At 43.0% G+C, this 15,255-nt stretch overlaps 1 protein-coding gene across 1 annotated transcript in view; it reads left to right on the top strand.

The window, feature by feature from the left end:
- Window positions 1-11,842, top strand: part of GPR149 (G protein-coupled receptor 149) — a 49,378-nt gene extending 37,536 nt beyond the window's left edge. The window contains exon 4 of the mRNA XM_075004628.1: window positions 11,270-11,842. Within this exon, the coding sequence (XP_074860729.1) occupies window positions 11,270-11,842 (573 nt within the window). The remainder of the gene's footprint in view (window positions 1-11,269) is intronic.
- Window positions 11,843-15,255: the final 3,413 nt, after the last annotated feature.

Genomic DNA, 15,255 nt, shown 5'->3' with positions numbered 1-15,255 from the left:
CAGCCTTATTTCAGGGGGTGTGGTGATATGTCAATGTCCCTTAACTATATATTTGCAAGTTAAAATCCCTTTATTACTCTTTCATGGGTGCATAACCAATATTTCTGGATAAACTGAATCAGTTTGCTTTCTGCCAATTTGCAAAGGGAAATACAACAGAAGATGCCAATATCCCCTGCCCCCAAACACTTTTATTATGGATCTGATTCATTAGCTCCTATTCAGGCAAATCTTCTACAGGTTGAAACTCCCTAGTCTAGCACTCTCTCATCTGGCAACATCCATGGTCTGGCATGATTTCTGTTAGCCAGATGTCCACTTATCATGGCTGTGGCCAAATTTCCTATGGTCCTGGCTCTCAGTGTCCTATGCTTTTCAGCTTTCATTTACCCCTAAGTGTCTGTTAAGAGCCCTGTAAGCAGAGAAAGAATTGGCAATGCTGCTAGACAATATTGACCCCTCATGGTTTGGCAAATTTTCTGGTTCAGCACTAGTCAGGTCCCAACAGTGCCGGACTACAAAGGTTCGACCTCTAGTGAATTCAGACTACAGAGAGAATGTCAGATTACGTTCCATAAATAGAGCTTCACTGCAGTGAGACTTGCAGTTCACACAGCAGGATGCATGCAAACAATTTAAGACTCAGGGGTTTCTTCTGCAGCTGGGGGTTCTCTTGGGAGTAATCCCATTGACTTCAATTAATTTACTCACACTTTAGGGAGCAGGACTCACCATTTCATTTTAGCTCCACTGTAAGTGAGCTACGTACCTCACACAGCTAGCATGCTTTCACTCTTGGCTTTCTTTGTGTATGGTAGGTGGATAAGACTCGGCCCTAGACTCTTTCCTTCACTGTGATCTGCTCAACACAGGAGCAAGAGGAAGCCAGCAGAGAGTGTTTCTCACAGTGAATCTGAAGCAGTCCTAGAGTATTAGTGTTAGAGCAGTTCTAACTTATATCAACAGCTTGGACATGTGCCAGCTGAATATATTGGTGGACCACCACTGCACCTCGTCCAAGGCTTCATGGGGTGGTGGGTTTAGAGCTGTCTATGACTCTCTGAGCCTGTCTGAGAGCTCTACAACTTGCAAGAATTCAGCTGGTGAGCTAAGATCAGCTCCTGCCTGAGTAGCACAAAGTAGCTGGAAGAGAAGGGAGAATTTAGCTCACTCTGTTTGTGAGCGGGAGTTGGGGGGGGATCCCACCTGCCTTGTGCAGGGAGGAGTGTTTCCACAAACATAATAGACTACACTGTGTGACTTATAGTAACAACAAAGGATTTGTTGCAATGATTCTGCAGTGCTTCTTTTGTTCAGAGTGACTCACACACAATAGTATGTGAGGTATGAATATGTCTGTTATTTACTCCACTGTAACTTCCCATTTCTTCTGCTTAAAAAGAATGTACTGGTACATGTAGTCCTCCAGTGAAAAGGCTGCCCTAGATTCTAACAGACAAGACTGCCTACGGCTATTGCAGACAGGAATTCACACAGATGAAAAGCCCTGCAGTGAGACATGATGGAAAAGTACACCATTCATGGAGTAAAAACAGGAAATAATGGCCTGATTCTATATGCCAGGAAATCCTGGAGAAGTTAATGTGACTTGTGCTGATGGATTTGGGCCCAAAATCTTTAATTTTGACTAAATTGAATGTTTCACAGATGCAGAAATAATACATTTAAAATATTAACAACTTTTGGGTTTCTTTTTTTAGATTAAATCACTTACACTGCAGTAGAAAACAAACTTGACTGAGGTAATGTGCAGTGTACATACTGCTAGTCAAATTCTTCTTTGTGAAGCAAAGACCAGGTCTCTTGCCCTGTTTTACAGCCCTCATGAGATACTGCACTGTATGTGTCTGATCCTCAAAGGCCAGAGCATCCTTCCCTCCCATCAGTTACAGTGGGAGTTGAAAGTGATGAGAAACTTTTGAAAGAGACACTTGTTACCACACGGGACTAGGTCATCTTAAATTAATTCAAGTATCCATTTGGCCTCAAGAGTTACAATAAAAAAAGACTGGTAGTGACAGCATGTTGTTATGTACACATGAAGATTAGGCTTCTGTAGCCCACCTCTATTATATTATACCAACTCATGGTATATCCAACACAGAGTTAGACCTAAAGAACTGGTACTCAATATTCTAAACGTTACTCTAGCAGAATATGCTACTTTCATATGAATCTAATATGCTGTTATATGTCTCATATACCATGGATACGAAAAAGCGTTTTCACTTGCAACAGAGGGCTTTTTAATTTCTATTTGCTGTTCACCCCAATGCAAACGCATAATTCCGTGATGCATTCACACAGATGATGCATTAAGTCAAGACATCTTCAAAATGCTGGCTCACTGAGGATGATCAAGGCAATCAGACTATCAGTAGCAAAACAAAAAGCAGTCAAGTAGCACTTTAAAGACTAGCATGGTTTACTATTCCTTAGTTAAGGAACCTTTATAATTATGCTCTTAAAAGTGGAGGTATAGTATGTACTGTGTGGGAGGAATCTGAATTTTAAATTTATTTTAGAAACCATACTCTTTATTTTTAAGTGTAGTATTGCAGTGTAAGAAGGAGGGAGGAAGGAATGTTGAAAGAGATGAAATGAGGCAATGTTCCTCCAAAAACATTTTAGGCTTGTGAAGAATGCCTTTGCAGATTATTCAGAAAAACAATAATGAATCACTTTCAATTTTAATTGTATTAAAAATGAATCATATCCCTGGTATAGTTGCAGATACTATTGTTTCACTCAGATAACACAGTGAAGGTGGTAAACGAACCTGACTAGAATAAATGGGAGTCCATTCCTGAGTTACTCAGACAGCCTTCTGCTCCTAATGTTTTAAATTAAAATTGCATTAAAAGACATAATCAAAATGTAAAAAAACATACATTTGGGGTTTACAAAGCTGTAGAAGGCAAAATTCTGCCACAGAATGTACCAGAATCTGTCATGTTTTGGGAGAGAAGTCATATTCCAAGTACTGTACTTAATATTGGAATAGTTAGAGGTGCTGAAGGAGAAGAAATGGACACATTTAGATCAATAAAATTAGCAGCCAGTGATGGAATACCACCTTCATGTAGACAAACAACGACAAGATACACTATTTAATGTTACATCCTTGTAGGGAAAGGATACCTTAAAGAATTAAGCTTAATAGAAAATACGGTCATATTTTGCTCTTATTCACACCAGTTTATATCCAAAGTAGCTCCACACAAGTCAGTGGAGTTATTTCAGGTTTACAGGGTGTAGACAAGACCTATATGTGATCTTCTGTTTTGCAGAACTAACAAAGTTCTTCCTATTCCAAGTCCTTTCTTATATTAAATATGGTATGTGACATATAATGCTTACTGTGGTGTATCAGTCATGCATGAAGTGTGCAACACAAGCTAACCAGCCTGTGTAAGAGATGCGAATGCACAATAAACTTTAACCAGGAGCTCACACTGTTCAGTGCATTTCCAGTTACCAGCAAGTCTACATGAACGAGTGTCAGATCTTATTTGCATTACTGAGACCTAAATAGAAGATGAATGGCCTTGTGCTAACTCAGGAGGTTAATTGGGTACTAGATTCTACAAGCGTTCAAAGATCATCTGCTTAGAGGGTTTTCATCGTCTGTGGCTAGTCAGGGAGCTGCGGTCACTCTAGGTGACCTTTTAGTTCTCCTTTGTGGCCCTGTCACTTCCAGGCAAGACTACAGTAATACACCCTACACTTGCTGACCAAGTTTCACTAGTGTAGAGCCCAGAAGCACAACTCTTTAATGTGGTCAGTCAGTATGAACATGGAATCCCAATGCCCAAATCTTCTTGTGCAGTTTACAGGTGTTGCTTTTATATGTATACTAGCAGGTGTACCCGGCATTGCTCAGGTCTTTAAATGAAGTATTTTTCTGCAAATAAATGAAAAATGTATGGTTTTGTCAATGATAGTATTTTTCAAAAATGAAGAACAATGAAGGCAGGAGTGAGGGGTCAGATATGAGGAGGGGCAAGGGTAGGTAGCTTAGGGCAGAGGGTTGATGGGAGCTCAAGGCAGCGGGTGGGAAGTGCAGAAGGGCCTCCATGGGGCTGCCTTGTCTGTGGCGGCGGGGGCAGGTTTCAGTGGGATGCTCCCCTATAGCTGCTCCCACATGGTCTGCAGGCTGTCTGGGTGGAGTGCAGTTCCTGGGGCTGCATCTGGCCTCCATCACCCCCTCCCACGGCCTGCAGGGTGTTGGGGGCTGCCCTCCCTCCAAAAGGCCCCTCCGTGTCCTGTAGGCTCTCCGTGGGGGAAAGGGGTAGGCTCTAGGTTTGAGCAGGGCAGACTTTGTGGCCAGCAAGATGGTGGAACTCTAGCTCTGCTGGCCTCTCTCTTGGTGCTACATATGCCCCCAGTGACTACTCTAAGTATCATGTTCCTCCTGTCTGTTTTCCTCACATTTTTCCTTCCTCCTTCTTCTGCCCCCTCCCTTTCCATGTTCTGAGAAATCCTGGGAGATTTCATTAATTTCCCACTTTCCAGGCACAACAAAGCCTTGACCTTGGTTTAAGTTACGGTAAGAAGAAGCTGCATACCAAATTTGTGGTAATTGCTCTTATGATTTAAGAGGAGTCATTGGTACAACTGTAACACAGACAGACACAGTAAAATATTTATATAGCTTGTCATAGCCCAGAATGTTCTGGGATGTGGTTAATAACTAGAGCAGGTGAAGAATTTTTGTGTGTTTTGGTTGAAAAAAAAAAGGTAATTTATCAAAAGTGAAACTTCAGGCGAGGACCAGTTTTGATAAATTTCCTTTTTGAAAACAAATGCAAACAAGTTTTGAAACAGTCAAACCATCCCCCTTCAGCATTTCAGAATAAATTCTGGATTTTGGCTCACAATGGCATTTCATTTTGAAATCTGAATGGCTTACAGTTAATTTTGGAATGTCTACATTCAATGTTATCAAAATGAACTCTTTCAATTGACTGCCAGACCAATTTATTTTAATGTTTTTTCACTTGACAACATATTTTGAGATTTCAACGTTGCATCCTGATTGGGAAGGGGAAAAATGTTTGAAATCTCAAAAATGTTACTGGGATAGGGGAAGCATTTTCTCCCCCAGCTTTATTAGCACACACCTAATAATAGTTTACGGGACAATGGGGGGCCTATTAACTTTATTTAGTATTAGGTTGATTTGGGTTTTTTTTCATAATAGTTTGCATTGTTTAACATGTTTGTTTAATTAATATTGGCTCTGTTGTAGCAGGCAGGGGATAGGTATCAGCTGTTCAAGTGGCAATTTTTGAGTTTATGCTTTAAATTTCTGTGTGTGACTAAGAAAATTAACAGTATATATGAGCCATTAATACATGGCTAAATTATGATGTAACTATCTAAATTATGTTGTTCACTGAACAACAGGAAGAGTATAAATTTGGCATAAACAAATTGGCTACTTAATATGAATGTTGATCTCTTACTCAAAAATGAACTATGCAGAAAGAGCTGTGAGAGCTATGGCAGCAGCCATTACTCATTCTGTTCAAGAAAGAACTTAAACGGATGGCCTCGGATATACTCTGTCTTTTAGACATCCAATTTTATAAATCCGAAATATCTAAAATTAGACTCTAACCTTGCATTTCCTAGGTGCTAGAATGTTCAGTCCTTATTGATCTTGTTTTCTCATACACTCCAGATGTCCTTCACAGCCTAAGTGGGTTTTTTCAGAAAGTACTACAGATACTGAACCAGATTAGCTTCCAGACACTAACTGACCATTGAACAGAGAACTTTAAATGGGGCAGCCCCAGAACCTGCACAGCATGAAGAAAGCAGCTGGAACCAGGACTGAGAACTGAGTCCTAAGTCTTATCAGTTATTTGAAAATGAATTTCTGAATCATTTCACTCTCTAGCCCCCTATCCTCTACTGCTTGCTGCAGGGCACACCTTTTCTGCCCTCTGTGTGGTTTCAGGTTTACACTGAGAACTTAATCTGGCTTTTACTCACTTATAGATAGAATGAAAAACTGGACCCAGGCACAGAACATCAGCTGCCTCTTCAACAGGGATAGTTCTTAATAGTTCTTTCTCTTGCAAACCTATTAAAAAGTCAGATATTATTTTTATTTCCTTCCAGCAGGGCATGCCAATGTCTAGTAGGGCAAATCATCTTTTCAGGCTACTGTCTTTGTCCAAGCATGGAAGAGACCTGAGTCTAGTAAGAGTCGCTTTCAGAATATGAGCCCATTTTTCTTTTCTTTTCTTTTCTTTTCTTTTCTTTTCCTTTCTTGTGAAGCCTTTTCATATCTGTGCTAAGGATTCATAGAACTTGATTAGCAACATGGCAGCTCTATAATGCTCCTGACTCACTCTAAAACGTTCCATCACAAGATCTTTCCCTTAATAATCTGAAAATAATTGCCTTCCTTACTGTCTAATGAGCAAATTTACCCTTCACATCCATCCACTAAATCAATGATACTAAAGATTTGCTAAGTGCAACTGGTAAAGGAGATGAAAATCAGGACCAATCAAAATAGAGCAGTCCTCTTTCAGTTCCCAAGTAATCCCAATACAGGTCCATGCTGCCAGGTATTTTATTTTAGCTAACGTCAGTCTTTCATTCCTTGTTTTCTGTTTGCTGTATAACTCTCTGTGTGACTGCGACTACACTGCATTCCGCTTTCGGAAGCAGAATGCAAATAAGCGAGATCGAAAATGCAGATGAAACATGGATTTACATATCTCATATGTCATTTGCATATTCTCATGTGATCATCTTCTGCAAGAGGCTTTTCCAGAAGCAAAAATAGCCATATTGATGGGGTTGCTCTGAAAACAAGACCTATTTTTGAAAGAACCCTTCTGATTTTGTTTCAGGAAGAAGGGTTCTTTCAGAAACGGGCTTTGTTTCTGAAGGAACCCCATCTACACGGCTGTTTTTGCTTCCAGAAAAGCCTCTTCTGGAAGTGCAATTGCACAAGAATATGAAAATGAGATGCAAGATATGTAAATCCGTGCTTCATTTGCATTTTCAATCTTACTCATTTGCATTCCCCTACCGAAGCGGAATGCTGTGTAGACATAGCCAGTTGCATGTGTGTGAGACAGAGAGAGAGAGAAGTTAGTAGTTAGCTTTGAGAGAGAATATTACCCCTCTGCTAGCATGTGCTGAGAGAGTGTCCCTCTAACTGATGCAGTGAAGGCCTGTATTTTTTCAAACTGAGGAACTAGAGTGCTACTCTGAGCAAAATACTGCTGGCCTTACATCCTTTCCATCCAGCCCCATGTTGAAACCCTCTCTTGGAAAGGCATAGTGGGAAAGAGTCCTCTCCCCACTCCACCTGCCTTACAAACTTGTACTGCAGCTTTACAAATTTGCTGCTGTTTTCTTTTTTTCTATCCATTTCCTTTCTCCATTCCTGGTTTTCTGTTTGGGCTTTTTTCCCCTTCTTTGTCAGGCTTTTTCTTTTCTGTTTATTTCTAGCTGCCTTTTGGCTGATTCTTCTCCTCTTGCTTCCTCCTCTGGTTACCTTCATTCCCTTCCCATGCCTCAGTTTACCAGAAAGCTAAGACTACTGCACTGGAGTGGCGGGAGAGGAAGGGGTACAGAGGAGAGGAGCTGGGGCTGGTGGTTTGCTTCATGAACCTTCAGGTCCTGTATACAGTGGCTGTTCCTGTAGCTAGCTACCTTAGACCCACAACATGAGCAGAGAGGAAAGCTGGGTGACTCTCAAAGAAGTACCTGAGGCCTCACCTGTAGACATGGCAGACACTGGAGTTCTGTCAGCCCTGCAACTCAACAGTGTCATTTCCAGCCCAAGTAGAAATACCCACATTAGTTCTGACTGAGCTGGCATGTAAAAATAGAAGTGTAGCCATTGCGGCAAGAGAGACAAGCCCCCATCCCAAGTATACTCCACTCAGGACCTTAGATCCATACTCTGGGTGACTAGCTCCTCCCACAGCTTGTGCCACCAGGGTCGTACTTCTGTTTTTAGGTTGCTAGCTCAAAGCTGATGCAGGTACATCAGCTCAGCCTGGAAGTTATACCTTCCAACTCCAGTTAGGACACTTAGGTGCCCTATTGAAGGGCACTTAGACCTCTTACACAGAGAAAGAATGAGTGTCTTCTGCAGTCTTAGATGAGAGCCAGCTGACTTTTAGCTCAAACTGTAGAGGCTTATGCACTAAGCTTCCCAGGTTCCAGTCTGCCTGTGGGCAGCTACACAGGCATAGCCTAAGGCTACGTCAACACTGGAGAATTTTGTTGACAAAATTGGGGTTTTATCAATGAAACTCGTGGAGCATCTACACACAAAATGTAGTTTGTCGACAGTCTGTCAACAAAACTCAGCACTTCCGTGACAGTGTTCTGCCTCTCTGAGATGAGGGATAATGCCTTTGTCGACAGTTTCTGTTGACATAAAAGCAGTAACACTCGGGGGGGGCCCTCTGTTGATGGACAGAGCTTTCGGTTCACCGGTCAGCCCTGTTTGCTGAGCTTCCGGTCGGCCATTCTGTTGAGAGAGTAGCTGAGCAGTCTGGCCGCTCTCTGTGAACAGAGTGGATTGCTCTTTTGACCTACTTTTGTGTGTGGATGCAGTCTGTTGCCAGAAGGTTTGCTGGACTCTCTCTTTCAACATTAAGTTCTGTTGACAGGTCACTGTAGTTTAGACATAGGCAGAGTGTCTGGGGGTGTGGATTTGGGCTCTGCAGCTCTCCAGGGTGTCACTGATCTTCTCTGCCCCACATCCTAATCTATTCTTCTACCTGGGTGGCCCACCACAAAGTTGGTAAGCATTCTACTGCCTTAGACCAGGGGTTTTCAACCAGTGTGCCATGAGAACTATCCAAGAGTGCCATGAAATTTCATCAGTTCCTGCCCCCCTCTGTGGTAGCTCTTTGCAGAGTCACCGTGAGGGGAAATGCCAACTCCACAGGACCCCATTTGTTCTGGGAGGCAGCTGAAATGCTGCTTCCAAGCCGAAATGAGCAGGCAGGGAGCCCAGCCTCCCACCCTGCTGGGGCAAGAGGGAGGGAAGGCAGGAGCATATTGGAGCTGAGATGCAGTTTACATGCCACGTCCTGGTTCCAATGGGCTGGTGGGGAGGGGATCCTGCTTTCAGTAGTTACTCGTTTACTCAACATCCCTAGCATGGCATTGAGCAGATTTTGAAAATGTGTCTGTGCTCGCTGTCTAAGATAGAGTAGTCTGTGGTGGGTTTGAAACATTAATGAATTGGATCCTTGTTTAGCTTGTTGTATGTGTTACTAGCCGTGTCTACACGTGCACGCTACTTCGAAGTAGCGGCACTAACTTTGAAATAGCGCCTGTCAGGGCTACACGCGCCGGGCGCTATTTTGAAGTTAACTTCGATGTTAGGCGGCGAGACGTCGAAGTCGCTAACCCCATGAGGGGATAGGAATAGCGCCCTACTTCGACGTTCAACGTCGAAGTAGGGACCATGTAGTCGTTGCGCGTCCCGCAACTTCGAAATAGCGGGGTCGGCCATGGCGACCATCAGCTGAGGGGTTGAGAGACGCTCTCTCTCCAGCCCCTGCGGGGCTCTATGGTCACCGTGGGCAGCAGCCCTTAGCCCAGGGCTTCTGGCTGCTGCTGCGGCAGCTGGGGATCCATGCTGCAGGCACAGGGTCTGCAACCAGTTGTCAGCTCTGTGTATTTTGTGTTGTTTAGTGCAACTGTGTCTGGGAGGGGCCCTTTAAGGGAGCGGCTTGCTGTTTAGTCCGCCCTGTGACCCTGTCTGCAGCTGTGCCTGGCACCCTTATTTCGATGTGTGCTACTGTGGCATGTAGACGTTCCCTCGCAGCGCCTATTTCAATGTGGTGCCGCGCAACATCGAAGTTGAACATCGAAGTTGCCAGCCCTGGAGGACGTGTAGACGTTATTCATCGAAATAGCCTATTTTGATGTTGCTACATCGAAATAAGCTATTTCGATGTAGGCTTCACGTGTAGACGTAGCCACTATGTTGCAAACCTCTCTAGTAAGACCACAGTCATAGTAAATGTGATGTTTATGAGCCATCAATTCAGCTGAAAAAAGTGGGTGTACTGTGGAATTGTTTGTCACATTGAAGTGTGCTGTGGTACTGAAAAGGTAGGGAACCACTGCCTTTGCAGTCTGCCCTTGGGTACAGCTCCTCCAGCCTTGGCAGGCAGCTAATTAGGGGTGCTGACCACTGTCCCTCAGGAGACATGCAAGGCCCAAATTTTGCAGATCTGCTGGGGAGCAGGAGGCAGAGAAGCCTTTCAGGGAAAACTGGCCTTTATAGCTCAGCCATTTGTAGTTTTTCTGGGACTGAAGCTACTGCTGTGACCACTGCCAGGACTATGCTCCTACCACCCATATAACAGTGCTGAAATTCTTATTCTAGTCCTTTTCACGCAGACCTTTTCAGTTAATTCTCTTTGCAATGCCTGCAATAACACATTCTTGGCAGGTGTGTAACTTTTGGAGAGGCTTTTTTCTGTAGGAACTAAAATACAAATGCTAAGACTTCGAAGCTGCAGCATTACATATGGTAGGTCAGGGCTGCAATGGAGTTTACGTTCAAATGGTTTTAGTGTTCTGACTGTGCCTCTGGTGTGTGTGGGGAGGGAGTGAGAGTGGATTGTCGGAGCAGAACAGTTTTTACTATTGTACAACCATGCTGAAGCAGGGTATTTGCTAGCAGGGTTCTAATACAATTTCTCTGTAAACAAGTTAGTTCTGTTATAAATCTGTGTGAGGGAGTGCCAGTTAGCATAGTTTATCTAGTACCCTTCCCACCATTATTGCTCATTTTCTCCCCCTCAATCCCAAATCACTGGTCATACTAGCTTGGGAAACTGACAGAACCTCCCATTGTCAAGGGTGTTTAAATGTGTTCAGAGCTAGCACAGTCCTGATCCTCATGTGGACCAGGCTTTGATGAAATTTGAATCCTACAGGAATCTTATAATGAAATCACTTTGTGTCCGTGCACATAACTGAGTCAATCACTCTTGTGATAATGGCCTTGCCTTTTTATATTAAAATGTATCATAAAGCGCTTTGCTCACTTTAAAGCATCTGTTGTTTTCACCTTTTAAACAATCCTACTGTTGATTGAAATACCAGGCTTCTAAAGTGTTTCTAGAGCAAATGTACAGCAGTAAAAACAGGCTGATCAACTAGGCATAATTGGCTTATTTGAAATGGAATGTGTCTTCAGGAATGAACATTAAATAATGGCAATTCTGTTTCTTTCCAGCGCTCAGGTGGGGCCTTAGCTATTCCTCTGTGTGCATTTCAAGGGACTGTATCTCTCCATGCACCCACAGGGAAAACTCTCTCATTATCTACCTACGAGGTAAGCACTGAAGGGCAAAAAATAACACCCATGTCAAAGAAAATTGAAGTATATCGATCAAAGAGTGTTGGCCATGAGCCAAACCCTGAAGAGTCTCCGACAACATTTGCAGACACAAATGTTAAAATTCATTTGGAAGTTCTTGAAATTTGCGACAATGAAGAGGCCATGGATACTGTATCAATCATCAGTAATATCAGCCAGTCCTCCACTCAGGTCAGGTCCCCATCCTTGCGTTATTCACGGAAGGAAAACAGGTTTGTTTCTTGTGATTTAGGAGAAACTGCTTCTTACTCTCTCTTTATACCATCAAACAATCCTGACAGCGATATTAACATATCAATTCCAGACACTGTTGAAGCTCATAGGCAGAATAGTAAAAAGCAGCATATGGAGAGAGATGGTTATCAGGAAGAAATACAATTGTTAAATAAAGCATACAGAAAAAGGGAAGAAGATGGGAACAGCAATTAAAAGACACTTAGTGTAGTAAATGTGATTTGACTGACACTCCTCCTCTGACTCAGTTGATCCATGAAACACAATGACTTTTCTGTAACATGTAATTTTCTTTTGTTTGGCTATACCAATTAGTAGTTTTTTTTAAAAAATATATGGATGGGAAAATATCAAATAGTGAATTGATTTTATAGTGTTCATTGCAGAATTGCAACACTCGTGGTTGTGTTTTGGGGTTTTTTAACTATAATTTTTTAAACCTTTTCTGCATAGATACTTAGAAATTGCTTTGGTTGTTTTTTGGCACTGGGCAATCTACCCATGGAGATCTGTGAAAAGTGAATGATCAAACCATTCACATCCCAAGGAAAGATTTTTAATAATTTTGGCCTTCTGTCACAATTCTGCTATGCATCATATCGGCTACGTCTACACGTGTACACTACATCGAAATAGCTTATTTCGATGTAGCGACATCGAAATAGTCTATTTCGATGAATAATGTCTACACGTCCTCCAGGGCTGGCAACGTCGACGTTCAACTTCGACGTTGGGCAGCACCACATCAAAATAGGCGCTGCGAGGGAACGTCTACACGCCAAAGTAGCACACATCGAAATAAGGGTGCCAGGAACAGCTGCAGACAGGGTCACAGGGCGGACTCAACAGCAAGCCGGTCCCTTAAAGGGCCCCTCCCAGACACAGTTGCACTAAACAACACAAGATCCACAGAGCCGACAACTGGTTGCAGACCCTGTGCATGCAGCATGGATCCCCAGCTGCTTCAGCAGCAGCCAAAAGCCCTGGGCTAAGGGCTGCTGCACACAGTGACCATAGAGCCCCGCAGGGGCTGGAGAGAGAGCATCTCTCAACCCCTCAGCTGATGGCCGCCATGGCGGACCCCGCTATTTCGATGTTGCGGGACGCAGATTGTCTACACGTGCCCGACTTCGACGTTCAACTTCGAAGTAGGGCGCTATTCCCATCCCCTCATGGGGTTAGTGACTTCGACGTCTCGCCGCCTAACGTCGATTTCAACTTCAAATAGCACCCAACACGTGTAGCCGTGACGGGCGCTATTTCAAAGTAGTGTGCACGTGTAGACGTGGCCATCCTGTGCTTGAAATATTTATCAGAAAAAAAAATAGGTAAAGACAGAAGCTGAATGCAAGATTTGGTTAAATACAGGATTAAGAGAGGCCTAAATGCTTTAAGTTTCCACTGTTGTGTGCACAATTCCTGTGTATCATATAAATAACTAACCAGTATAGGGTAGCTGAAATGCTAGCATGCACATTCTGTAAATATGGTAACGTGTATTTCAAAAAGTTCCAATTGCTCAACATTCCTTTAGATGAGTGTACCAGTGTTTATCCCACAGAATATAAGGAATCTCCTTCCTGCCCCCACCATCCATTCCATGTAATAAAAAGTTTTCCAACGTTGCAGGTGTGTATACATGATTCGAACACAGGTCATGTTGGCAATATGCCAGGAGACACACCATCATGCTTAATTTGCATAAACTGCATCTGCCTTCATCTTTAAAGGTTATCAAGGCCAGAGTCACACCATGCCAATAGTCAGATAGCAAATGTAGGTGACATGCACCACAGCACTTCAGAGGTGGCCAGTGATGATGGAATGCATGGCACAATCCTGAGAGATTCCCTAACTTGCACCTTTGTTGCCATAGTCTCTACAGGCCATTGCAGGGTCACACTGTGACTGAGATGAAGGCCTGTCCCAGCCAAACACCCTCCTTCAAGGGTTCTGTTAACTTGCTCCTCCATTGCCCAAGAAGGGTTAGAAGGAGAAGCCTGCTGCTGTGTGGGTAAAGCCAGGAGGGTGAGATTACACTGGTTCTTCGACCCCTTTGTATCAGTCTAGCAAATGGACTATAGCAAAATGATGCATCAAGCCCTTGGGTTTAGCTGAAGGAACTGGGAGGGTACAGAGGAAAGTCTTTTAACAAAAGAGCTTTTCTTCCAACTGTTTGTCAGGCATTTGAGTTAAATAGGCAGTGCTTCTTTTGTGCCGGTACTTGCCGGTACTGAGTACCGGCACCTTGGCAGCCCCAGCCGCAGGATTAGTTGGGGACAAGGGGTGGGGAGCTGGCTGAGTACCAACTCCTCCTTCTTTTACAAAAAAAAAAAAAAAAAAAACCACACTGTAAATAGGGATGAACAAAACTTAGAGTTTTAAATAGTCTGAATCAAAATCACATTATTTCTCATCAACTTTCATGTGCATGGTATATGTGTTGCCCTAATCACATGTAGAGCTATCATGAACCCACATTTTTCAGAAGTCTAGAAAAGACCAGAATTTCTAAGGTAAGGGAGGAATAAGCTTAAACCCCTTCAGACCTTCTTTAGAGACCACAAAGAAGCAAAACAAAAACCAAGACCTATTTTATTTTTCTTTGCCGTTAACCCTCGATATGGAGGTGAGAACACCAGTGATCTGGTTCCATTCTCACCTATACCGGTTTAAATCAGAAATAGCTCCATTGAAATCATGGGAGTTACACTGGTCTAATTCTGAAGAGAATCAGTCCCAAATGCTGAAGGTTGCTGAGATGCAGAAGGGTCATGCTGTGCTATGAGATATAGTTCAGTGTGCTCCCCACTTCCATATGAAATTGAGGGTAGTAACAGCAGAGCTCCATCTGCATTTCGGATTCAACTAGAAACTATATTGTTAGGGACAATTCATTGTAACGTCTAGTCCATAAAAATAGTTAAGTATATTTTTCCAACAAATTGGAAAAGCCCTGCTATTTCTGAAGATACTGCTTCCTGATGTTTTCCGCAGAAAATAAGTAGACGGCAGTAGAGGAGCACAAAGGTTGATAGGATGAGATTGTCACAGTTCAATTCCAATCTCAAGCACCATATCATAGGACTGTAAACATCTTGCTAGATACATGTGTCCAGGCCCAACAAGAAAACTGAGCCCAGCAAGAAAATTTACTTGACTTGTTTTAAACTGTTGTACTCCGTGTGGAGTGCTTCGCTCAAAATGAGGTGGCAATCTTTCTCATAGCCTTATTCAGCTCAGGGAAAAATCCCAACTAAGGTTAAGCAAGTTCTTTCCCCAGAGCAGTGATGTATTAATCTTTGGGCCACATCACTCCAAACCAAAGGCAAGAGGAAATGAAGGGTGAAATTCAGTCACCAAAACTGACGAGCAGTACATAGATTGAGTCCTTTTAAAGTGGATGCACGTTCCGTTTGCTTTGACTTGGTGGTATATTTTGCTGTTGTTCATTGACTGCTTGATTATTACTTGAACATGTCTCCAGGGCGTTCCTGAATATATTTTAAAATGTTGTTTATTTGCCAAATTCAGCACCAACACCCCCAGACAGAATCCAGATTGTGGCAGTATGTCCACTGGGGCATGGGCTAACGAGGCAACATTTT

The sequence above is a fragment of the Carettochelys insculpta genome, chromosome 10, assembly GCF_033958435.1.
Source record: "Carettochelys insculpta isolate YL-2023 chromosome 10, ASM3395843v1, whole genome shotgun sequence".
In the NCBI taxonomy this organism is placed as follows: Eukaryota; Metazoa; Chordata; order Testudines; family Carettochelyidae; genus Carettochelys; species Carettochelys insculpta.
The sequence above is the reverse complement of the archived record's forward strand: the minus strand, read 5'-3'. Positions and strand labels throughout refer to the sequence as shown.